The 24,037-nt window shown below is 51.9% G+C and overlaps 1 protein-coding gene across 4 annotated transcripts; it reads right to left on the bottom strand.

The window, feature by feature from the left end:
• Positions 1–1,211: 1,211 nt before the first annotated feature.
• LOC116478300 (AP-2 complex subunit sigma) lies at positions 1,212–24,002 on the bottom strand. 4 transcript variants are annotated; one of them, XM_058425833.1, is made up of 5 exons: positions 23,789–24,002; positions 8,419–8,568; positions 2,489–2,602; positions 1,793–1,852; positions 1,212–1,599 (listed from the first exon to the last, which is right to left on the bottom strand). In XM_058425833.1, the coding sequence occupies exons 1-5, from the start codon at positions 23,993–23,995 to the stop codon at positions 1,498–1,500; spliced, it is 633 nt and encodes a 210-aa protein (XP_058281816.1). In that variant the 5' UTR covers positions 23,996–24,002; the 3' UTR covers positions 1,212–1,497. The 4 variants fall into 4 exon arrangements, with proteins under 4 accessions (XP_058281816.1, XP_032025260.1, XP_058281815.1 ...); XM_032169369.2 differs by lacking the exon at positions 23,789–24,002 and adding an exon at positions 13,227–13,347; XM_058425832.1 differs by lacking the exon at positions 23,789–24,002 and adding an exon at positions 13,126–13,144.
• Positions 24,003–24,037: the final 35 nt, after the last annotated feature.

Here is a 24,037-nt window from a genome sequence, read left to right as displayed (position 1 = left end):
ATTTTTAGTAGAGACAGGGTTTCACCATGTTGGCCAGGATGGTCTCGATCTCTTGACCCACCTCAGCCTCCCAAAGTGCTGGGATTACAGGAGTGAGCCGCCGCACCCAGCCTGATCAAGTCTTTTAATATTCCTGAAACATTCCTGGAACAATGTTCTCACTTGGAAAATGGGGATAACAACAGTCCTGTCCTTGGCCGGGTGGGGTGGCTCATGCCTGTAATCCCAGAACTCTGGGAGGCCAAGGCAGGAAGATCACTTGAACCAAGAGATCACTCCAGCCTGGGCAACAGAGCAAGACTCCATCTCAAAAAAACTGGGAGGCTGGCCGGGCGCGGTGGCTCACGCTTGTAATCCCAGCACTTTGGGAGGCCGAGGCGGGCGGATCACGAGGTCAGGAGATCGAGACCACAGTGAAACCCCGTCTCTACTAAAAATACAAAAAAATTAGCCGGGCGTGGTGGCGGGCGCCTGTAGTCCCAGCTACTTGGAGAGGCTGAGGCAGGAGAATGGCGTGAACCCGGGAGGCGGAGCTTGCAGTGAGCCGAGATCGCGCCACTGCACTCCAGCCTGGGCGACAGAGCGAGACTCTGTCTCAAAAAAAAAAACAAAAAAAAAAACTGGGAGGCGGAGGTTGCAGTGAGCCCAGCTAGCGCCATTGCACTCCAGCCTGGGCAAAAAGAGCAAAACTCCATCTCAAAAAAAAAAACAAAAAAACAATTAACCAGGTATGGTGGCACACATCTGTAGCCCCAGCTACTTGGGAGGCTGAGGTGGGAGGATCAACTGAGCCCAGGAGGTCAAGGCTGCAGTGAGCCATGATCCTGCCACTGCACTCCAGCCTGGGCAATAGAGTGAGACCATGTCTCAAAAAAAAAAAAAAAAAAAATAGTCCCATGCTCATAATCTGGTGAGCTTTAATTAGGGTAAGACATGTCAATTGCTTAGAACAATGCCTGGGAGAGGGTGAGTGTCCTTCAGCATTAGCTGAGTATTGTTATTTTAGTAGCAAGTGCCTGGAATCTAAACCTATCACCCCTTCCAGCCTGGGGCCCTTGGTGAGCAGGAGCAGGTCTGAAGAACACCTGGGTGCCTCACCTTGCTCAGCACAATGAGGGGCGTTTGCTGACTGACTGATTGATGGACTGAAGGCAGAACATCCTAGGTATCTGGTTCCTAGGGGAGACAGGCAAGGGCTGAAAGACGGCAAGGCCAGGCAGGACCACAGGTTTATTGGGGGCTCCACGCACACACGCTCATGGCATCACACGACAACGGCACGGTTACTCGGGACACACATGGTGGCCTCCGCCCACAGCCAGGGCCCAGAGGCAGTGGGGTGCAGTCTCCTCCCTTGTGGCCCAGACCCAGCTGGGTCCCTTCCTCCTGGGCAGCTGAGGGAGGGACTGCTGGGTTGGCCACGGGCCTGGGAAGGGGAAGCGAGCAGGCGAGTCCAGGAGGGGCCGGGGCCGGGGCCAGGGTGGGGCTCGCCTGCCCTCACTCCAGGGACTGTAGCATCAGCAGCTGTTTCAGCACCTTCGTCTGGCTGGTCTCTCGGATTTCGCCAGCCAGGAACATCTCGTCCACGACCGTGTAAACCTGTGTGAGGGGAGACCCTGGGTTGAGATGAGGCCCCCCGGGATGCTGGCCCTAACCCAGGAAGCTGGGGCTCTGATGACCCTGGAGCTGGGACACAGGCCTCAGCAGAGGCTCCAGGTGGCTAGTGCACCACGGGTCCCCGCCCTGTCCCCCTCCTCCGGCTCCTTCAGCCTCCTCTTCACCAGGAGCCTACCTTGTAGAAGTTGAACACCAAGTCCAGTTCACAGACATTGTGGAAATACTCGTTTAAGACCTGGGAGAGGAAGGCAGAGATGGTAAGAGATGGGCAGAGAGAGAGCCACACACGCACAGAGATGGAACAAGGTCATCAGAAAGAGACAGCAAAAAAAAAGAGAACAAGGGGGAGGCAGGGGAGAGAGAGAGAGAGTGACAGGGAGAGAGGCAAGGAGACACACAGAGAGAAACAAAAGCAAAGATTGATGCAAAGAGATGGCAAAAGGTCAGGTGCGGTGGCTCACACCTGTAATCCCAGCACTTTGGGAGGCTAAGGTAGAAGGATGACTTGAAGTTAGGAGTACAAGACCAGCCTGGCCAACATGGTGAAACCCCATCGCTACTAAAAATACAAAAATTAGCTGGGCATGGTGGCACGTGCCTGTAATCCCAGCTACTCAGGAGGCTGAGGCAGGAGAATCACTTTAACCCAGGAGGCAGAGGCTGCAATGAGCCAAGATTGCACCACCGCCCTCCAGCCTGGGCAACAGAACAAGACTCCGTCTCAAAAAAAAAAAAGAAAAAGAAAAAACGGAGAGTCCCAGCCACCACAGAGGGGAGGGCTCAGGAGGGACCAGGGAGGGTTCCCAGGCCTTGGGGGCCACTCCCGGGCTGCCCGCCCACCTCCCCACCTTACCTCCCCCTCCCGCCCTACCTCCACGAAGTTGTGAATGGCCTCCAGGTAAGCCAGGTTGTTGTCATTGACGTCCACACAGATGCAGAAGTAGAGGCCGGCATAGCGGCGGTAAATGATCTTGAAGTTCCGGAACTGCAGAACAGAGAGGCTGTCAGCAACGGAGCTTGCCAGGACCCAACATGCCAGACAGAGTGGGGCCAAAACATTCAGTCCTTCACTCCATACGTGGTCCTGAGGCCCAGCTCTGTGCCTGGCCCTGTGCTGGGGTCACAGCAGTGACCAAGACAGCCCTAACCCTGCTCACAGTGCAGCAGGGGCAGGCATCCCCAGAGTGGACAGGACTGGGCTGTGAGAACCCAAAGAGGGTGCCTAACCCCTCTGATCCTGGGGAGTCAGGGAGGGCTTCCTGGAGGAGGGGGTATCGGAGCTGAGACCTGGAGGATAGGCAGGAATGTTCCAAGCAGATAGCAAAAGCCCAGGGCTGGGCGGGAGCCTGACATGTTCAACAGCATCCATGCAACCTTGCCACTCCCTTCTGTGACTTCCTGCTACCTCTGGAGACAGTCACATTCCTTAGCCTGGAATTAATTAACTCAATTATTTAACAAATACTTCCTGAGCAGCTACTCTATGCCAGGTCTGTGATAGGCAGTGCAGGGAGGAGGGTCACCACTGCCACCAAGACGATCCTGGGTCCTTGTCCTGCCCTCACTGAAATGTGATATACGCAGTTAGCATAGTAACACAGACACACACCGTGAACAAATATGCCAGGATCAGGGACATGGATTCTAATTTTATGCGTGTGTTAAGTAGACAGAGACATATATGCATACTGGGTTGCAAAGTACAATGTCTTTGGCCAAAACCTGAAAATCCCAGTTCAGTTCTATATGTTCTCAATGTCAGGTTCATTACAAAAAAAAAAAAAAAAAAAAAATCCCAGCACTCCAGGAGGCCGGGCGAGAGGATCACTTGAGCCCAGGAGTTTCAGGCCAGCTTGGGCAACATGGTGAAACCCCGTCTATACAAAAATACAAAACTTAGCTGGGTATGGTGGTGTGTGCCTGTGGTCCCACCTACTCGGGAGGCTGAGGTGGGGGGATGGCCTGAGCCTGGGAGGTCAAGGCTGCTGTGAGCCATGTTCCCATCACTGCACTCCAGCCTGGGAGACCCTGTCTCAAAAAAACACAAAAAAACAGCAGCTCTAGGTCTGGGGTGTACCTGTGGCGCCACCTGCTGGCAGCTATGAGTGCCAGCATCAGTCCTCGGCTTTTTTTTTTTTTTGAGTCTCGCTCTGACGCGCCAGGCTGGAGAGCAGTGGCGCGATCTCCGCTCACTGCAATCTCCGCCTCCTGGGTTCAAGCGATTCTCCTGCCTCAGTCTCCCAAGTAGCTGGGATTACAGGTGCGCCACCACACCCAGCTAATAGCTTTTTACTCATTTTTTCAGCGCAATCTCTTGTTCATTGCTATACTCCAAGCATGTTTTCAGGGTTTTTGTTTTGGTTTTTGGTTTTTTGAGAGAGTCTCACTCGGTCGCCCAGGCCAGAGTGCAGTGGTGCAATCTCGGCCCACTGCAACCTCCACCTCCCAGGTTCAAGCGATTCTCCTGCCTCAGTCTCCTGAGTAGCTAGGAATACAGGTGTGCGCCACCACACCCAGCTAATTTTTGTATTTTTAGTAGAGATGAGGTTTCACCATGTTGGCCAGACTGGTCTCCAACTCCTGACCTCAGATGATCCACCTGCCTCTGCCTCCCAAAGTGCTGGGATTACAAGCATGAGCCCAGCCTGAGTATGTTTTCTGGTGTGATTACAGTAAGGCCTACATATAACCCACGGGTAAATGAGCTGACACTGATCATCAGTGCTCCTCTCTTCTTGAATCCAGCTTTTCTGGCTCTCACCCTCCTCCGCCTCCAGCTACTGCTCCATCTTTCCAGCCTCCTTTCCTGTTTTAAATTTCGAGGCTTCTCAGGGATCTGCCACAGACCCCATCTCTCCTCCAGCTACATTCTCTCAGAGAAGCACGTTCTCTCATCCTGCAGGCTGGGGCAGGTGTCCCCTCTGAACATCCCATACCACTGCACCGCCCCTGCCCCGCCCCAGCCTGACCACTGCCGGTCGCCACTGTCTAGGGATGGGTCTGTATCCCCACTGGACTGAGCCTGTGGGGGAAGCTGGAGCTGTCACACTGTGTCCTTCATGCCGCCCTGCAAAGGGCTGGCACAGGTAATGGCCCCCAAAGACATCCACATCCTAATCCCAGACCCTGTGAATATGGGACCTTATATGGCAAAAAGGGACTCTGCAGTCTCTTAACTTGTGACGAAGTTAAGAAGCATCAGATGGGGCGATAATCCTGGATGGTTCAGGCAGGACCAATGTCCTCACAGGGCTGCTAATAAGGGAAAGCGGGAGGCGGGACAGTGCGAGTCAGACAGAGATTGGAAGACGGCCAGGTGCCGGGCCTCACACCTATCATCCCAGCACTTTGGGAGGCCAAGGCTTGAACTCAGGAGTTCAAGAGCAGTCTAGGCAACATATCAAGACCCATCTCTATAAAACATACAAAAAACTAGTTGGGCGTGGTGGCAGGTACCTATAGTCCCAGCTACTCAGGAGTCTGAGGTGGGAGGATCCCTTGAGCCTGGGAGGCGGAGGCTGCAGTGAGCTATGATTGCACCACTGCACTCCCGCCTGGGGCACAGAGTGAGACCCTGTCTCAAATAATAATAATAATAACAAGAGGGATAGCCCGTATCTTCCAGCTGCCTACTCCTCCCTTTGATCTTCACTCACAAGTCCCCTCCAGGAAGCCCTCCAGACCCCCAGGCTGGGTCAGGTGCCCTCCCCCAGCCAGGTCCTAAATCCCAGTCCTGCCCACTCTGGTTGTCACTGTCTAGGAACAGGCTTGTGTTCCTTCCTGGGCTGCGAGTCCCAAGGCAGCACAAGGCTGTCTCAGTGACCGCTGTGAACCCAGCACTGGGCTGATCACAGAGGAGGCACACAGAAACATTAGGTGAATATACGCACAAAGGAACAACTGAATGAATGGGCGGGCCTGGATCCTGGAGGCATGGAGGAACTCAAGACCTGAGGGTCAGCCTCCTCTGTAACATTCTCATTTGCCCAGCCGGCCTTTCCGGCTGCCCCTGATCATTGGGCCTCACTGAACCCTCCCGGGCCCCAGCCCTCAGCACAGGACCAGCCACTACATTAGCAGCAAGGCGCCCACACAGCCAGAACGCCCGACACCCAGTTCCTCTCCCCCTTCCCACCTGCTGCTCTTGGTGACAACACCAGTGACCTCCTCCTGGAGAGGTAAGTCCAACCCTGTCCCCCTCCTGGCTGCTGGGACACCCAGTCTCTTGGTTCTCCTCTCCCTCCTCGTCTCTCTGCCTGCAGACATGGCCCTCTGGTGCTCTCCTCGGTCTATCCTCACTTCCCCGGTGAGTTCCTTGGCCTCGGTTTCCCTCTATGTGCAGAAATGCCGTTTCCATATCCTACCCAGCTCTCTCCAAGAACCGTGACTCGTCACTTCTTCCTGGACATCTCTGCTGGGATGTGGACGATACTCGGGGCCTGACCCCCAACACTTCCCTCCTGATCTTCACCTCCACCTGCCCTTCCCATCTGCCCATCTCAGATAACAACAGCTCCATCCTACCCAGGGGCTCTACAAAAAATTTAAAAATTAACCAGGCGTGGTCGCTCACAGCTGTAATCCTAGGACTTTGGAAAGCTGCGGTGGGCGGATCGCTTGAGCTCAGGAGTTCGAGACCAGCCTGGGCAACATGGCGAAACCCTGTCCCTACCAAAAATACAAAAATTAGTAGGGCGTTGGTGGCACATGCCAATGGTCCCAGCTACTCGGGAGGCTGAGGTGGGAGAATCGCTTGAGCCCGAGAGGCGGAGGTTGCAGTGAGCTGAGATCGCACCACTGCACTCTGGCCTAGGTGACAGAGTGAGAACCCATCTCAAAAGAAAAAAAAAGTGTAAAAATTAGATGGGCAGGGAGGTGCATGCCTGTAGTCCCAGCCACTTGGAAAGCTGAGGTGGGAGGCTTGCTTGAGTCTGGGAGGGTACAGTGAGCTGTAATTGCACCACTGTACTCCAGGCTGGGAGACAGAGCAAGACCGTGTCTCTAAAAAACACCAAAGAACAAAAACAACATTTCTACGGCTCCCATCTAACTCAGAGTAAGAGCCCAAGTCTTCCCTGCAGCCCTGCACCAAGAGAGTACCCTGTTATCTTCTCTCTTTCATCTCCTCCCCTTCCTGGCTGGCGTTCCTGCTGTCCCTGGAATGCCCTAAGCATTCTCCTGCCCCAGGGACTTTGCACTTGCTGTTCCCTTGGCTTGAAACGTTCCTCTCAGACATTGGCTTGTTCCTCCCCATCACGTCCTTCAGGTCTTGGCTCCAATGTCACCTTTTCAGCAATGCCATCCTGACCAAACCATTTAAACCTGCACCCTGGCTGGGCGCAGTGGCTCATGCCTGTAATCCCAGCACTTTGGGAGGCCGAGGCAGGCAGATCACTTGAGCTCAAGAGTTCGAGACCAGCCTGGGCAACACAGTGAGACCCCATCGCTACCAAAAATACAAATATTAGCTGGGCTTGGTAGTGCACAAGCCTGTAGTCCCAGCTACTCAGGAGGCTGAGGTGGGAGGGTGGCTTGAACCTAGGAAGTCAAGGCTGCTGTGAGCCACGTTCGTGCCACTGCACTCCCGCCTGGGTGACAGAGTGAGCTCCTGTTTCAAAAAAATTTTTTTAAAGAGGGACAGGTGTGGTGGCTCATGCCTGTAATCCCAGCACTTTGGAAGGCCAAGGTGGGTGGATCACTTGAGATGAGGAGTTCAAGACCAGTCTGGCCAACATGGTGAAACCCCATCTCTACTAAAAATACAAAAATTAGCCGGGCGTGGTTGTGGGCACCTATAATCCCAGCTACTAGGGAGGCTGAAGCAGAGAATAGCTTGAACCCTAGAGGAGGCTGCAGTGAGCCGAGATTGCCCCCATTACACTCCAGCCTGGGTGACTGAGACAGACTCCATTTCAAAAAAAAAAAAAAATAGGCAAAAAAGGCCAGGCGCAGTGGCTCATGCCTGTAACCCCAGCACTTCGGAAGGCCGAGGAGGGTGGATTACAAAGTCAGGAGTTCGAGACCAGCCTGGCCAACATGGTGAAACCCCGTCTCTACTAAAAATACAAAATTTAGCCTGGTGTTGTGGTGCACACCTGTAATCCCAGCTACTTGGGAGGCTGAGGCAGGAGAATTGCTTGAACCTGGGAGGTGGAGGTTGCAGTGAGCTGAGATCATGCCACTGCACTCCAGCCTGGGTGACAGAGTAAGACTTTGTCTCAAAAAAATTAATTAATTAATTAATTCGATTCAATTAAATAAAAAATAAAGACAAGGTCTTGCTACATTGCCCAGGCTGGTCTTGAACACCTGAGCTCAAGCAATCCTCCCACCTTGGCTTCCCCAAGTGCTGGGATTACAGGCATGAGCCACTGCACCTAGGCTATTGTCTCTACTTTTCTGTGTTTGAACATTCTATAGGAAGTTTGAAAAACGCACCAGCAAAAAAAATTTGGCAAAAAAAAAAAAAAAAAAATTCTTTTTTAATCGTAGGCAAAAAAATTAATAATAATAGTGCAGAACAAAAAGGCAAAATATTAATACTGATTAAATCTGGGTAGTAGGTATATGAATCTCCAATATACTTTTCTTTCATTGTACTAATCTGTATGTTTATGATTTTTCACAATGAAAAGTACAAACAAAGGAAGGGAAGAAGCAAGCAAGCTCAAAGCGGGTTGAGCGAATGATATAGGATGGATAGAGGGTCCAAGGGGTTCTTGCAACTAGAAGCTGGGCAGGGAGTGGCAAAGTAGGGCACGAGGAAGCAGCAAGGTGCAGGAGGCATGGAGCGGGCGTCACCTCCACAAAGTTGGTGTGTTTGGCGTCTCGGACGGTGACCACAGCATGCACCTCCTCGATCAGCTTCTGTTTCTCATCATCATCAAACTGCATGTACCACTTGGCCAGGCGCGTCTTGCCTGCCCGGTTCTGGATGAGGATAAAGCGGATCTGGGGGCAGCAGGAGAAGGAGGAAGTGAGAGAGGCAGAGAGGGCGTGTTGGGCGCTGCCCAACGGCCCCACCCATCCACCCAGAGGGGAGATAGGGCTCAGGGCCTCCCTGCTGCCTGACTTCCAGGGGTCTCAGCTGCTCCCCAGACCCAAGCCAGGCCAGCCCGGCCACATGCTCCATCCCAGGTCCCTCCAGCACCCCTGTGGAGTGACTTCCCTTCCACAAGTCTCCAACTCTGGAGTCAGCTCCAGGGCCCCGAGTCCCAGGCTCCACCACCTCTTCTCTCTCTCTCTCTTTTTTTTTTTTTTTTTGTAGAGACAGAATCTTGCTATGTTGCTGGTCTCAAACTCCTGGACTCAAGCAATTCTCCCACCTCGGCCTCCCAAAGTGCTGGGATTACAGGCGTGAGCCACCGTGCCCAGCCTTGTCTGCCCCTCTAGGCCTCAGTTTCCTCACCAGCAAAACAAGTCTCCCAAGAAGATTCATCTCACCAGGGTGGTTTTTTCATTATTGTTTTTTGTTATTTTTAAATTTTTAGACAGTGTCTCGTTCTGTCACCCAGGCTGGAGTGCAACGGCGCAATCTCAGCTCACTGCAACCTCCGCCTCCCAGGTTCAAGCGATTCTCCTGCCTCACTGTCCTGAGTAGCTGGGACTACAGGCGCCCATCATCACGCCCGGAAAATTTTTGTATTTTTGGTAGAGATGGGGTTTCACCATGTTGGCCAGGCTGGTCTCAAACTTCTGACCTCAGGTGATCCACCCGCCTCAGCCTCCCAAAGTTATAGGCATGGGCCACCGTGCCCAGCCAGCCAGGGTTTTTTTAAAGGTTAAAAAAAAAAGTTTATAAACTTAGTTTGGTGGCTGGTAGGTGGTAGATAATAAACGTTTGAGGTTCAGACTCCTTTGGGCTAAGTCTCAGTTCTGCCACTTCTTTTTTTCTCTTTGCTTCCTAACTTTTTATAAAATTAAAATGTAATTCACATACCATAAAATCCATTCACTTAAAATATAGACAGTTAAATGGTTTTTGGTATATTCACTTAGTATATATTCACAGTTGTGTAAAAATCACTACTATCTTTTTTTTTTTTTTGAGACAGGTTCTAGCTCTGTTGCCCAAGCTAGAGTGCAGTGGCGCAATCCTGCCTCACTGCAACCTCCACCTCCTGGGTTCAGGCCTCCCAGGTAGCTGGGACCACAGGTGCACACCACCACGCCCAGCTAATTTTTTGTATTTTTAGTAGAGACAAGGTTTCACCATGTTGTCCAGACTGGTCTCGAACTCCTGGCCTCAAGTGATCCACCCACCTCATCCTCTCAAAGTGCTGCATCAGGCGTGAGCCACCGCACCCCACCTAATATTACCACTATCTAATTTATTATCTAATACCAGAACATTTTCATCATCTTCACCGAAAAACTCCCCACCCATTAGCAGTCACCCTCCGTCCCCCCCAGGGCCTGGCAGCCACGAGTCTCCTTTCTGTCTCTGTGGATGTGTCTGTTCTGGACATTGCATATGAGTGGAATTGTGCACTCTGTGGCTTTCGTGTCTGGCTTCCTTCACTCAGCGTGACGTTTTCCAGGCTCATCCGTGGGGTGGCAAACGGCAGAGCTGCATTCCTTTCCATGACTGAGTGATCCTCTGTTGGATGGATAAGGACGTACTTCGGACATTTGGGTTGTTTCTGTTTTAGGGCTATTATGAATAATACTGCTATGAACATTCGTGTATGAGTTTTTGTGTGGATGGATCATTTCTCTTGGGTATATACCTAGGAGGGAGGTTGCTGGGTCATAGGGTAACGCTATGTTTAACTTTCTCAGGAACTGCTAAATTGTTTTCCAAAGCATCTGCCACTTTCGTGACTTAACTTTGGTGCCACTTTGGTGCCTGAGTTTACTGTGAGGAGTAAAGGATATTCCTGGCCGGCCACGGTGGCTCACACCTGTAATCCCAGCACTTTGGGAGGCCGAGGCAAGCAGATCACTTGAGGTCAGGAGTTTGAGACCAGCCTGGCCAACATGGTGAAACCCCATCTGTACTAAAAATACAAAAATTAGCCAAGTGTGATGGGGGGCAGCGGGGAGGCGGCTATAATCCCAGCTACTCGGGAGGCTGAGGCATGAGAATCACTTGAACCCAGGAGGCAGAGGTTGCAGTGAACTGAGATTGCGCCATTGCTGTCCAGCCTGGGTGACAGAGTGAGACGCGGTCTCAAAAAAGCAAAAACAAAAACAAAAACATAGAGGTATAGTACAGTGACTGGTACGTACTAAGTGTTATATAAGTACCAGCTCTTAGCAGCATTATATTTTCCATTATGTGACTTTCAGAAAACCATGGCCAAAGCTTACTCCACTAGAAGCTCTGGGCCCATTTCTGTCTGAGACAGGCATGCTTATGCCCATTTTATAGATGAGGAAACTGAGATTCAGGGAAAGGAAGTCTCACAGCCAGAAAACAGAGGTGGGAGTCCAAAGCCTTTGCTCTGAACCCCCGATCCCAACTTGTGGGAGCCTTTTCTCTTAGGAAAGAGAGCCCTCTAGTCCTGTCTTTTTCTTTTCTTTTTTGTTTTGAGACAGAGTCTCACTCTGTCGCCTAGGCTGGAGTGCAGTGGCACTGTCTCTGCTCACTGCAACCTCTGCCTCCCAGGTTCAAGCGATTCTCCTGCCTCAGCCTCCTGAGTACCTGGGATTACAGGCGCATGCCACCACGCCCAGCTAATTTTTGCATTTTTAGTAGAGACGGGGTTTCACCATGTTGGTCAGGCTGGTCTCGAACTCCTGACCTTGTGATCTGCCCACCTCAGCCTCCCAAAGTGCTGGGGTTACAGGCGCAAGTCACTGCACCCAGCCATTTTTTTTTTTTTTTTTTTTTTTTGAGACAGAGTCTCACTCTGTCGCCTAGGCCAGTGGCACACTCTCGGCTCACTGCAGCCTCCGCCTCCCGGGTTCAAGCGATTCTCCTGCCTCAGCTTCCCAAGTAGCTGGGATTACAGGTGTCCACCACCACACCTGGCTAATTTTTGTATTTTTAGTAGAGACGGGGGTCTCACCATGTTGGCCAGGCTGGTCTCGAACTCCTGACCTTATGTGATCCAAGTGCCTCAGCCTCCCAAAGTGCTGGGATTACAGGCATGAGTCACTGCCCCAGCCTGACAGTCTTTTCTTAGGAAAGAGAGTCCACTCTCTTTCCTAAGCCTCGTTCTCCACACACTCTATCCTCCCTCCCCCAACCAACCAAACTGGACCGGAACAGGATGTTACACTCTCCTTCCAAGAACTCCTTCTGCTGAGCCAGGGAAAACCATTTCCTAGCAGGGCAGGGGTCCCAGGCAGGAAGGGACGTTGGGGGACCTACACCAGGCAGCCACAGCCTGGGAGCAGAGCCGGAGACATATTCACACAGTTAGGAGAACTAGAAGCAAACCCACAGAGTTGACAAAAAGCTCTGCCTCTTACTCCCAAATTCCCTCGTATACCTCTCCCTGTTTTCTTCCCATTTGGAATCTCAAGTCTCCTCCGTCCTGAATCCCTGCATCCTCACGCCTCTGCTGTCGCCTCTAGATGCCCCCCAACCTTCCCTGTCTCCAATCCCCCTCCTCTGGAGTTGTTCCCTTTTGACCTCCACTTTCTCAGTCTCAGTTCCCCTCCTTGGGGCCTCAATGGGCTTTTTATTGGTGACATCCCTTGTCCCACTCCCACCCAGGCTTCCTCCCTTCTTCAAAAGGTCACATTTTGCCTCCAAGGACCCTGTTCCCCGAGGAGACTCCGCCCCCGCTCTGACACTCTTTCCCATTCGTTTTCTTTCCCAACTTCCAGCCCAAAGAACCCTTTCCTAGATCCAAAGCCCCAACCTGGGGGATAGGGGCACTCCTAAATCCAGTGTTGAGTCTTTGCCCCCAACAAAGATTCCTCCCCAGGTCTCACACTTTCAAGCCTACTCCCCACCCCACAAGATCTCTCCTCTTGGAAAGACCTATTCAATTGCTCCCCATTCATTCCGAGTGTCCTTCTTACCTCCAGGTCCTCTCTCCTTTTACAGCGCTTTCCCAGACCCTTAAGTTTCATTCCCTACAGTTGCCTCCTTTTGGTTTCCTGTGCCAGGTCTCTTCTCCTTGAGATCACCCCTGTCTCACAGGCAGTCTCCTGCCCCTGTTTCAACATCCCCTCTCCACCTGCAATCAGATCCTTGTCTCTAGACACTCCTCCCATCAAGAAAATCTCCCTCCCCTTTTCCAAGATCTCGCGTTCTTGTCCCAGCGCTCCCGCCACACTTCCAGAGCGCCTTCCTCTTTGGGACGCCCCTTCCCCACCTCCAATGCCTTCTCGCTACCCCCAAGACTGTGCCTCACGAGTTTCCTCCCGTTTCAAAGCTTCCAACCATCTGCAACGTCTCCCACCTGCACAGCCCTTTCCCCTTGGAACACCACCCCCAATGCCCGTCGCCGCGAGACCCCTGGTAACCCCCGCGCGCAGAATCACCGCCCTGTGCCCTCCTTCCCGGCCCTGGATCGGTCCCAATCCCCAGAGCCCGCGCCCGATCCAGACCATCCGCGGCAAAGAAGGGGCTTTTCAGCGCCCGATCCAGCCTCGGCTATTTACGCGTGGGCCCCCCTCCGCCAATCCCCGGCGTAGCGCTCCCCCGTTACCATGGCGACCCCCGTCCAGACCCCAGCGGCCCCGGTCCCGCGGCGACTGGGCAGCTCCGGCTCAGGGTGCAGTTGTAGGGCCCAGAGCTAGAGCGGACTTCCGGTAGAAAAACCCGCCTGCCTTCTCGCGCACAGACCCCTGGGAGTTGTAGTTTCACCAATGGGGCCAGCCTGAGTGAAGATGGGTGAAGAGTCAGAGCCAGTCCTTTTCCTACCAAACGAGTCAGATCCCAAGTGCATGCTGGGATTTGTGGACAAACATCTTTACAGAGGACTACAATTCCCGAGTGCTGAGGAACCAGCGGTGCAGGCGTTGCATTCGGGGAAATGTAGTTCTCTTAGGTCCCCGCCCCCCACCCAGGGGAGAAGGGCATGCTGGGAATAGTAGTTTTAAATTTTAAAAAACTGTCCTGGGGAGCTAGAAAATGTCTTTCCATTCCTCATCCAGTGATTTCTTTAATTTTTTTAAAAATAGAGACTGGGGTCTAGATATATTGCCTAGGTTGATCTTGAACTCAGCTTCAAGCGAGCCTCAGCCTCCCAAATCACCAGGATTACGGGCCTGAGACACCACCACACCAGGCCAGTGCTTTACTTAAAATATGTTGCGTGTGTCTCTCGGGAGACAACAGTTTAAGAGCATAAATTTCAACCGGCCCGGCCCGGCGCGGTGGCTTACTCTTGTAATCCCAGCACTTTGGGAGTCTGAGGCAGGCAGATCACTTGGTCAGGAGTTTGAGACCAGCCTGGCCAGCACGGTGAAACCCCATCTCTACTAAAAATACAAAAAATTAGCCAGGCATGGTGGTGCGCACCTGTAATCCCAGCTACTAGGGAGGCCGAGGCAGGAGAATCACTTGAAGCCAGGAGGCAAAGGTTGCAGTGAGCCCAGATCTTGCCACTGCACTCCAGCCTGGGCGATAGAGAGAGACTCCAAAAAAAAAAAAAAAAATCTCTAAGCTGGCCAGGGCATGATGGCTCATGCTTGTAATCCCAGCACTTTGAGAGGCTGAGGTGGGTGGATCACCTAAGGTCAGGACTTCGAGACCAGCATGGCCAACATGGTGAAACCGTTTTTACTAAAAATACAAAAATTAGCTGGGTGTGATGGCAGGTGCCTGTAATCCCAGCAACTCAGGAAGCTGAGGCAGGAGAATTGCTTGAATCCGGAAGGCAGAGGTTGCAGTGAGCCGAGATCACACCATTGCACCCTAGCTGGAGTGACAAGAGCGAAACTCTGTCAAAAAAAAAAAAAAACCCTCCTGGTCAGCAGTTAATTTAGTTTTTTTGGTGTGTCTTTGTTTTTGCTTTTTTCTGAAAAAGGGTCTCCCTTGGTCACCCAGGCTGTAGCCCAGTGGCATGATCTCAGCTCACTGCAGCCTCAACCTGCTGGGCTCAAGTGATCCTCCCACTTCAGCCTCCCGAGTAGCTGAGACTACATACACATGCCGTCACACCTGGCTAATTTTTTGTACTTTTTGTAGAGACAGGGTCTTGCTATGTTGCCTAGGCTGCTCTTGAACTCCTGAGCTCAAGCGATCCTCCCTCCTCCACCTCCCAAAGTATTGAGATTACAGGCGTGAGCCACCATGCCCAACCTAGTTTGGTTTTTTAAATGGCCTTTATTACATTTTTAAAATTATTTTATTTGCCCTATGAGTATGTGTGCATGTTTGTCTAGATCTCTCATTAGGTAGTGAGTTGTTGAGGGCAGGGACCCTGTCTGATAACTATATCTTCATTACCTAGAACATGACAGATGGTAAGCAGTCAATAAAGTTATTACTATTAGTACTGAGGGGAGATTGGCCCTAATAAGAACAAAGCAGGCCAGGCATGGTGGCTCACTCCAGTAATCTCAGCACTTTGGGATGCCAAGGCGGGCAGATCACCGGAGGTCAGGAGTTCGAGACCAGCCTGCCTAACATGGCAAAACAGCATCTCTACTAAAAATACAAAAATTGGCCAGGCTTGGTAGCACATGCCTGTAGTACCAGCTACTCAGGAGGCTGAGGCAGGCGAAGCACTTGAACCCTGGAGATGGAGGTTGCAGTGAGCCGAGATTGTGCCACTGCACTCCAGCCTAGGGGACAGAGAGAGAGGGAGACTCCATTTCAAAAAATAATAATAATAATAAATTAAATAAATAAAACAAAATGTATTATAGAATTATGTAAATTTAAGGTATAGTACTGGCAGAATAACCAACACATAATTGTTGAATATTATAGGGTCAAAAAGAGGCCAGAGATCATTTCTGTCTTGTGTACTTTTCTGTCTCCAACCAGGTTGATAGTAGGATGACACAAGCAAAGTGTCCAGGTTGCAAAATTTTAAAAGGACCTCACTCTTAGACGCCAATTCCTGTCTTACATAGGACTGAGAATATGTGCCTCATTAAATTTTGTGCCCTCAACACATCACTTGCCTCCCCTTAGTCCCAGTGCTGATCTCCAGTGTTCAACTTAATACTTGGCACAAGTCTGGTGTTCAGTAAACATTTGTTGAATGAATGATGCATTTGCAGCAAGAAAACAGACACTGCCCCCACCCTCATAGCATTCACAGTCTAGCACGAAAAACAGACTTAAATGACATAACATAAACAAATTTAAGGCCCGGCGCAGTGGCTCACGCCTATAATCCCAGCACTTTGGGAGGCCGAGGTGGGTGGATCACCTGAGGTTGGGAGTTCAACAGCAGCCTGGCCAACATGGTGAAACCTCATCTCTATTAAAAGGACAAAAATTAGCCAGGCATGGTAGCGTGTGACTGTATTCCCAGCTACTTGGGAGGCTGAGGCACGAGAATCACTTGAACCTGGGAGGCGGAGGTTGTTGTGAACTGAGAGTGCACCACTTCACTCCAGCCTGGGCAACAGGGTGAAACTCTGTCTCAAAAAAAAAAAGAAAGAAAGAAAGCCAGGGGCTTTGAAAGGCAGAGCCAAGTGGATCACCTGAGGTCAGGAGTTTGAGACCAGCCTGATCAATATGGTAAAACCCCATCTCTACTAAAAACACAAAAATTAGCCAGGCATGGTGGTGTGCAACTGTAGTCCCAGCTACTAGGGAGGCTAAACAGGAGAATTGCTTGAACCCAGGAGGCAGAGGTTGCAGTGCGCTGAGATCGTGCCACTGCACTCCAGCCTGGGCTACAGAGTGAGACTCCATCTCAAAAAAAAAAAAAAAAAAAGATATTAGCCAGTGCTACAGCCACGAGAACACTATCTTGTTTTTCTTTCCTTCTTTTCTGAGACAGGGTCTTGCACTATAACTCAGGCTGGCATGCAGTGGTGTAATCACAGCTCACTGCAGTTTCAACCTCCAGGGCTCAAGCAATCCTCCCACCTCAGCCTCCTGAGCAGTGGAAACTACAGGCATGTGCTACCATGCCCAGCTAATTTTTAAATTTTTTGGAAAGAAGAGGTCTTGCTATATTTTCCAGGCTGGCACGTGAACGCTTGACTGGAGCTGAAGGACCTGTGTTCCAGGTGGCTCGCTTCTGTGGTTGGCAAATGAATGCTGGCTATTGGCCAGAGGCCTCAGTTCCTCACCACATGGATCTGTTCACAAGGACATATGAATGTCCTCACATGGCAGCTGTTTTCCCAAAGAGTGAGTGATCTAAGAAAGAGCATGGCGGAAGCTGCTATGTCTTTTATGGCCTTGCCTCAGATCTTTTATGACACTGTCATTTCCACAATGTTCTATTGGTACCTAATCAGCCCTGTCCAATGCAGGAGGCAATGCAAATATCAGGTGAGACTCACTGGGGTCCATCTTGGAGGCTGGCTGCCACAATGGCTCATAACAGGCACCTAGCCAAGTTGAAGAGTTAGTGACAGCTTCCTAGAAGGGGTGACATTTGAGCTGAGATCAGAAGGACGAGTGGAGCCGGGCATGGTTGGTGCATGCCTGTAATCCTAGCTACTCGGGAGGCTGAGGCAGGAGAATCACTTGAACCTGGGAGGCAGAGGTTGCAGTGAGCCAAGATTGTGCCACTGCACTCCAGCCTGGGCGACAGGCTGCTCCGTCTCAAAATATATATATATATATATATAAATATAAATGAATAAATAAATAAATAAAGGCCAGGCGCAGTGGCTTATGCCTCTGATCCCAGCACTTTGAAAGGCCAAGGTGGGCGGATCACTTGAGGTCAGGAGTTTGACACCAGCCTGGACAACATGGTGAAAGCCCGTCTCTACTAAAGAGACAAAAATTAGCTGGGCGTGGTGGTGCGCGCCTGTAATCCCAGCTACTTGAGAGGCTGAGGCAGGAGAATCGCTTGAACCCGGGAAGCAGAGGTTGCAGTGAGCCGACTGCACTCCAGCCTCCGCGGCGACAGGGCAAGCCTCCTTCTCAAAAAAAAAAAAAAAAAAAAAAAGACGAGTGGAAATTAACCAAGCAAGGATTAGTGTCCAGGATGGGGCAGAGTGCTGGGCAGAAGAACACAGATAGGGAGAAGATCAAAACAACTTTCTCTCTACCCTCAGGAGTCTCATGGCTTGAGTGGTTTCGAGTCTTGTTTGGGGCTACATGGCACACACATAGAAAAGATAAATCCCGAAGGAACAATTATTTATTCATTTATTTTGCTAGACAGGGTCTGGAACTCCTCCTGGCCTCAAGTGATCCTCCTCCCTTAGCCACCTAAGGTGCTGGAATTACAGTCGCGAGCCAGCGCGCCCGGCCTCAATTTTAAACGTTTATAAAGATAGAGAGGTTGTGGCAGGGCGCGGTGGCTCACGCCCGTAATCCTAGCACTTTGGGAGGCCGGGGCAGGTAGATTGCCTGAGCTCAGGAGTTTGAGACCACCCTGGGCAATATGACAAAACCCCGTCTCTAATAAAAATACAAAAAATCAGCGCTCCTGTAGTCCCAGCTGTTTGGGAGGCTGAGGCACGAGAATCGCTTGAATCCGGAAGGCGGAGGTTGCAGTCAACGGAGATCACGCCCTGCACTCCAGTCTGGGCGACAGAGCGAGACTGTCTCAAGGAAAAAAAAAAAAAAAAAAAAAAAAACAGAGAGAGAGAGAGGTTGGCTGGTAGCGGTGGCTCATGCCTGTAATCCCAGCACTTTGGGAGGCCGAAGTGGGCCGATCACTTCAGCCCAGGAGTTCGAGACCAGACGAGGCAACATGGCGAGGCCCTGTCTCTACAAAAAATATAAAAATTAGCCGTGTGCACTGGCGCACGCCTATAGTCCCAGATACTCCGGAGGCTAAAGTGGGAGGATCCCTTCAGCTGGGGAGGAGGAGCTTGCAGTAAGCTATGATTGCACCACTGCACTCCAGCCTGGGCGACAGAGCGAGACCCTGTCTCAAATTAAAAAAAATATATAGATGTTTATTATGCATTCATCCAGTAGATATTTAGTGCGTCTATCTACTAAGCAAGGGGCCCAGGCACTGGGATTCCATGGTGAATCTGAGCATCCCCGCCTCCCGTTCCTGCCTCGTGATTGGCTTCCCTTGGGCCAATGGCTGAAGAGTCCACCGCTCGGCCAGCCCCGCGGCATCCTCCAGCTGCAGCTTCCCCTGTTCCGTTTGCAGGCGGCGCTGTGGGCTCACTGACTCCTCCGTCACACGCAGACCTGGTCCCCACCCTCTCTGATTCTTTCAGACTCTCAGGAATGAATAGAGTGTATACCCCAGCGTCCCACCCTCTTTACAAAATCCTTTTGTGAATTTTTCTGCCTGCGCAGGTTTCCAATACAGGTCCAGAATCCCACGCCCTCCTCTTATCAACCAACCCCGGCGGCTCTCCCGTTGATGTGACCTCCAGCCATTCGGCCCGTAGGCCGATGCTTGGGAAATCTTGACAACGGCCCAAGCCGGCAGTCAGCACTTCTCTCCATCGGTTAATTGTTTACTCGTTTGTTTATTTATCCTGGAGTGGAGGCTAGCCGGGTGCGCGGAGGCGGCTGCCCCCAGGGAAGCCCGCTTCCTGTGGTTGGCTTGCTCAACTACTATCCGCCCTCTTGCGCACTGGAAAAAATTGCAGAGCTGGGAATGCACCCCTTGATGGTTCCGTTCATGCAGTAAAACAATGCCTGGGCCCCTGCCTTGTGCCTGGATCTGTGCTAGAGACATCGACGATGACTGAGACAGCCCTGGCCCTACCCTCAGGGGACTTGCAGTCCGATGGGAAAGACCTATCACCAGATATGGACCACCCAAGGTGGCCAGGGCTTGGACGGGAGACCTAAAGGGACTGTGGGAGCCTGGAAGGAGCAGCTGACCCAGCCTGTCGCATCAGAGAAGGCCTCCTGGAAGAGGGGACATCTGAGCTAGCATCTCAAAGAAGGCTAGGACAACCATGTAGTCTCTGGCTACCATGTCCCCAGTGCCTACCACCCTCTTGTTTAGCATTGTTGTTTTTTTTTTTTTTTTTTGAGACGGAGTCTCCTTCTGTCACCCAGGCTGGAGGGCAGTGGCACGATCTTGGCTCACTGCAACCTCCGTCTCCCGGGTTCAAGCAATTCTCCTGCTTCAGCCTCCCGAGTAGCTGGGATTACAGGCGTGCACCACTATGCCTGGCTGATTTTTGTATGTTTTGTAGAGACAGGGTTTCACCACATTGTCCAGGCTGGTTTTGAACTCCTGGCCTCAAGCAATCCACCCGCCTCAGCCTCCCAAAGTGCTGGTATTACAGGCCTGAGCTACTGTGCCTGGCCGACTCATTCATTTTTATTTATTTTTTATTTTATTTTATTTTTTTTTTTGAGACGGAGTCTTGCTGTCACCCAGGCTGGAGTGCAGTGGCGCGATCTCGGCTCACTGCAAGCTCCGCCTCCCGGGTTCACGCCATTCTCCTGCCTCAGCCTCACCGAGTAGCTGGGACTACAGGCGCCTGCCACCACGCCCGGCTAATTTTTTTGTGTGTGTTTTTAGTAGAGACGGGGTTTCACCGTGGTCTCGATCTCCTGACCTCGTGATCCGCCTGCCTCGGCCTCCCAAAGTGCTGGGATTACAAGCGTGAGCCACCGCGCCCGGCCATTTTTATTTATTAACAAGTTTTAATTGTGGGTCATTGGCCAGACTTTGGAACTAGCCAGAGTCCCCTTCCTTCAGAGGGCTCACACATAAAATGGTGATACCAACACAGAACTTAATTTAATCTTTTTAGAGACAGGGTCTGGCCTTGTGGCCCAGGCTGGAGTGCAGTGGCACAATCATAGCTCACTGAAGACTTGAACTCCTGGGCTCAAGTGATCTTTCTTCCTCAGTCTCCCAAAGTGCTGGGATCCAAAACAGAACTGCAAACCCTGAACCCTGAAGAAATGCTACGTGTAGCAACGTGACCCAGTTGTCTGGGTTTGTATCTCAAACCAGCTGCTACTTACTAGCTGTGTAACTTCTCTGTACCTTATAACTTACTCATAAGGTTGTTGTGAGGATTCAGTGAGTTAATGGGTCTAAAGTGCTTTTAGACTGCTGCCTGGCATGTCCAGGCATGGTGGCTCATGCCTGTAAGCTCAGTGTTTTGGGAGGCTGAGGCAGGAGGCCTGCTTGAGGCCAGGAGTTTGAGACCACCCTGGGCAACATAGCAAGACTCCATCTCTACCAAAAGAATAAAAAAAATTGGCCAAGTGTCATGGTGAGGGCATGTAGTTCCAGCTGCTCAGGAGGATTGCTTGAGCCCAGGAAGTTGAGGCTGCAGTGAGCCATGATTGGTCCACTGCACTCCAGCCTGGGCAACAGAGCAAGACCCTGTCTCAAAAAATAAAAAATCCACAAAAAACAAAAAGAATGTTGACTAGCCTGGCCAACATAGTGAAACCCTGTCTCTATTAAAAATACAAAAATTTACCAGGTATGGTGGCATACACCTGTAGTCCCAGCTACTCGGGAGGCTGAGGCAGAACAATCACTTGAACCTGGGAGGCGGAGGTTGCAGTGAGCCGAGACCACACCATTGCACTCCAACTTGGATGCCAGAGTGAGACTCCATCTCAAAAAACAAACAAACAAACAAACAAACAAAGACTGTTGTGGCCAGCCTCAGTGGCTCACACCTGTAATCCCAGCACTTTGGGAGGCTGAGGTGGGTGGATGGCTTGAGACCAGGACTTCGGGACCAGCCTGGCCTGAACAGGTGAAACCCTGTCCCTACGAAAAATACAAAAATTAGCCAGGTGTGGCGCCTGTAGTCCTAGCTGCTCAGGAGGCTGAGGCAGAAGAATCACTTGAACCTGGGAGGTGGAGGTTGCAGTGAGCTGAGATCGCACCACTGCACTGCACTCCAGCCTGGGTGACAGAACAAGACTCTGTCTTGAGAAAACAACAAAAAAAATTAGCAGGGCGTGGTGGCGCACGCTGGTAATCCCAGACTCTGCCTCAAAATAAAAAATAAAAAAAAGACTGTTGCTTGGCACGAAGTACTCATTTTTATTATTAAAGAACGAGGGATCAGCCCAAATCTGGGAGACTACCCTGAGAAGGTGATTTCAAGCTGAGAGTCGAAGGGTAAATCAGAGCTGATGGGCTCCCAAGGGGTTTGGGGGATCCAGAGTGAGCCCAATCGTTCTTGTTCTCCAGGTGCTGCCAGTTCACAAATTTAAGATTGAAAAGACCTGGAACACTGCATAGGCGTTATAAAGACATTAATTTGAAGTACAGGTATCAGGTATTCACTGCCCCCCCACCTTGTCTTTCCTGTGTCTCCTCAAGTAATCTCAAAAGTCCCTTACACATCATGGTTTGTAATGACAGTCCACACACTCGATTTGGCAGCCCCGCAGTGCTTAAAGTAGTTGTTGTTGTTTCAAGTCACTAACATCTAAAAATCAGACTGAATGCATTAAAAGTGCCTTTTTTTTTTTTTTTTTGAGACAGTCTCCCTCTGTTGCCCAGGCTGGAGTCCAGTGCGATCTCGGCTCACTGCAACCTCTGCTTCCCGAGTTCAAGCGATTCTCCTGCCTCAGCCTCCCGAGTAGCTGGGATTACAGGCGCCCGTCACGACGCCCACCTAATTTTTGTATTTTTAGTAGAGACCGGGTTTCATGTTGGCCAGGCTGGTCTCGAACTCCTGACCGCAAGTGATCCGCCCACCTCGGCCTCCCAAAGTGCTGGGATTACAGGCATGAGCCACCGCGCCTGGCCCTAAAAGTGCTACATTAAAAAAAAAAAAGTCAATGGAAACATCCTTTAATATAAAAATCTTTTTTTTTTTTAATTTTTTGAGACGGAGTCTCGCTCTGTCGCCCAGGTTGGAGTGCAGTGGCGCAATCTCGGCTCACTGCAAGCTCCGCCTCCCGGGTTCACGCCATTCTCCTGCCTCAGCCTCTCCGAGTAGCTGGGACTACAGGCGCCCGCCACCACGCCCGGCTAATTTTTTGTATTTTTAATAGAGACAGGGTTTCACCGTGGTCTCGATCTCCTGACCTCGTGATCCGCCCGCCTCGGCCTCCCAAAGTGCTGGGATTACAAGCGTGAGCCACCGCGCCCGGCCAATATAAAAATCTTAATGGAATAAACAAGCCCCTGTAATTTTATTTATCAACGCTTACAGAGCGCTTACTATATGCAAGGCATGATTTCAAGAGCTTTGCAAAATATAATCTATTTAATTTTCACAGCAGCCTTACGAGGGAGGTACGATTATTATCCCATTTTATAGATGAAGAGACTGATGGCAGAAATGCCAAATGTAATAGGAAACAGCCTTTCTTCATGCATTCCACAAATATTGGCTCGGCGCCCGAGAAGCTCATCTTCCACGATCTGTACTTCCGGAGGAGTCCCAGAGGAACACCTCCTCAGTTCAGAGGAGTCATGGGTTACAGCGGTGCCCTCTCCCATCACTACTCTTTTCCCTTCAGGCGCCCTAATTGACATTCGATTTGTAGCCATTTGCACAATGCTAAGTGACAGGCTTGGGCTGCACACAGGACCAGGCCGTCTTCCCTCTCCTGGGGAGCAGGCGATCACAGAACCAAAAACAAGTTGCATGGACGCGCGCGTTGGCTGCAGATTTTCTTCACAGCCAGGAGAAAGAGCACGCGCTCTCCAGCCCCGCCTCTTCTTCCGGGACGACGAGTTGCAGGGCTCGGATTGGGCTGAGGCGGGCCACGCCTTCCCATATCCTCCAATCAACTCCCTCTCTGGTGCGCTCCCTCCTTCTCAGCCCCGCCCCACTGCCCCACGTTACGTCGCTCCTTCTGGTCTCCTCCGTTATCCCGGGGGCTGCGGCGCGCGCGGCAAATCCACCTCCCGTTGCTTCCCATTGGCTGGTCAGGTCCCGCGCGAGCGGGATCGCGCCCTTCGCCCCCCCACCCCCAAAACCGGGCCATGCCTCTCTCCTTCGGTTTTCTCCAGGAGCCAGCGCGAGGCAGTAGATCGGCTGCTTGAGACGCGCGCGCAGACGCGCGCTCCTCCTGCGGGCCACTCCCTCCGCCCTGCGCCAGCAGCTGCGCCCGCTGGCAGCCCCCAGCGCACGCGCCCTCGCCCACCCCGCTCCCTCTGCTCGATTGCAGGTCGCCTCGTCGCGACGGCGGCCGCCGCAGTAGTGGCATTTTTGGGGGCGCACGCGCACTGCACCGTCCGCAGCCGTTCCTAACCTCAGGCAGCGGCGGTGGCAGTGAGCCCCTCGGGTGCGCACGCGCTCTGACCTCTCCCCACTGCCTCGCTGGTTGTCCCTTCGCGGCGCGCGCCCAGGAGCCGTTATCCCCCTGCAACGGTCCACGCGCCGCGCACGCGCAGTAGCGAGGGGGCGCGCGCGCGCGGGAGCGGCCGTCGCAGGAAGGAGGCGCCGCCGGGGCCGCCATTGCGAGGGAGGGAGGGAGGGAGGGAGTGAGCGAGGCTGGTCC

Source organism: Hylobates moloch, unplaced genomic scaffold (assembly GCF_009828535.3).
Source record: "Hylobates moloch isolate HMO894 unplaced genomic scaffold, HMol_V3 SCAFFOLD_12, whole genome shotgun sequence".
NCBI classification, from domain to species: domain Eukaryota; kingdom Metazoa; phylum Chordata; class Mammalia; order Primates; family Hylobatidae; genus Hylobates; species Hylobates moloch.
The sequence above is the reverse complement of the archived record's forward strand: the minus strand, read 5'-3'. Positions and strand labels throughout refer to the sequence as shown.

Bases quoted from the DNA above. Each gene is read 5' to 3' on its own strand.
- LOC116478300 (XM_058425833.1), bottom strand. From the start codon at position 23,995: ATGGCGGCCCCGGCGGCGCCTCCTTCCTGCGACGGCCGCTCCCGCGCG. The intron at 2,603-8,418 runs GTGACGCCCGCT...TCTGTTCTGCAG, and splicing joins AACACACCAACTTTGTGGAG to TTCCGGAACTTCAAGATCAT. The intron at 1,600-1,792 runs GTAGGCTCCTGG...CCCCTCACACAG, and splicing joins TGGTGTTCAACTTCTACAAG to GTTTACACGGTCGTGGACGA.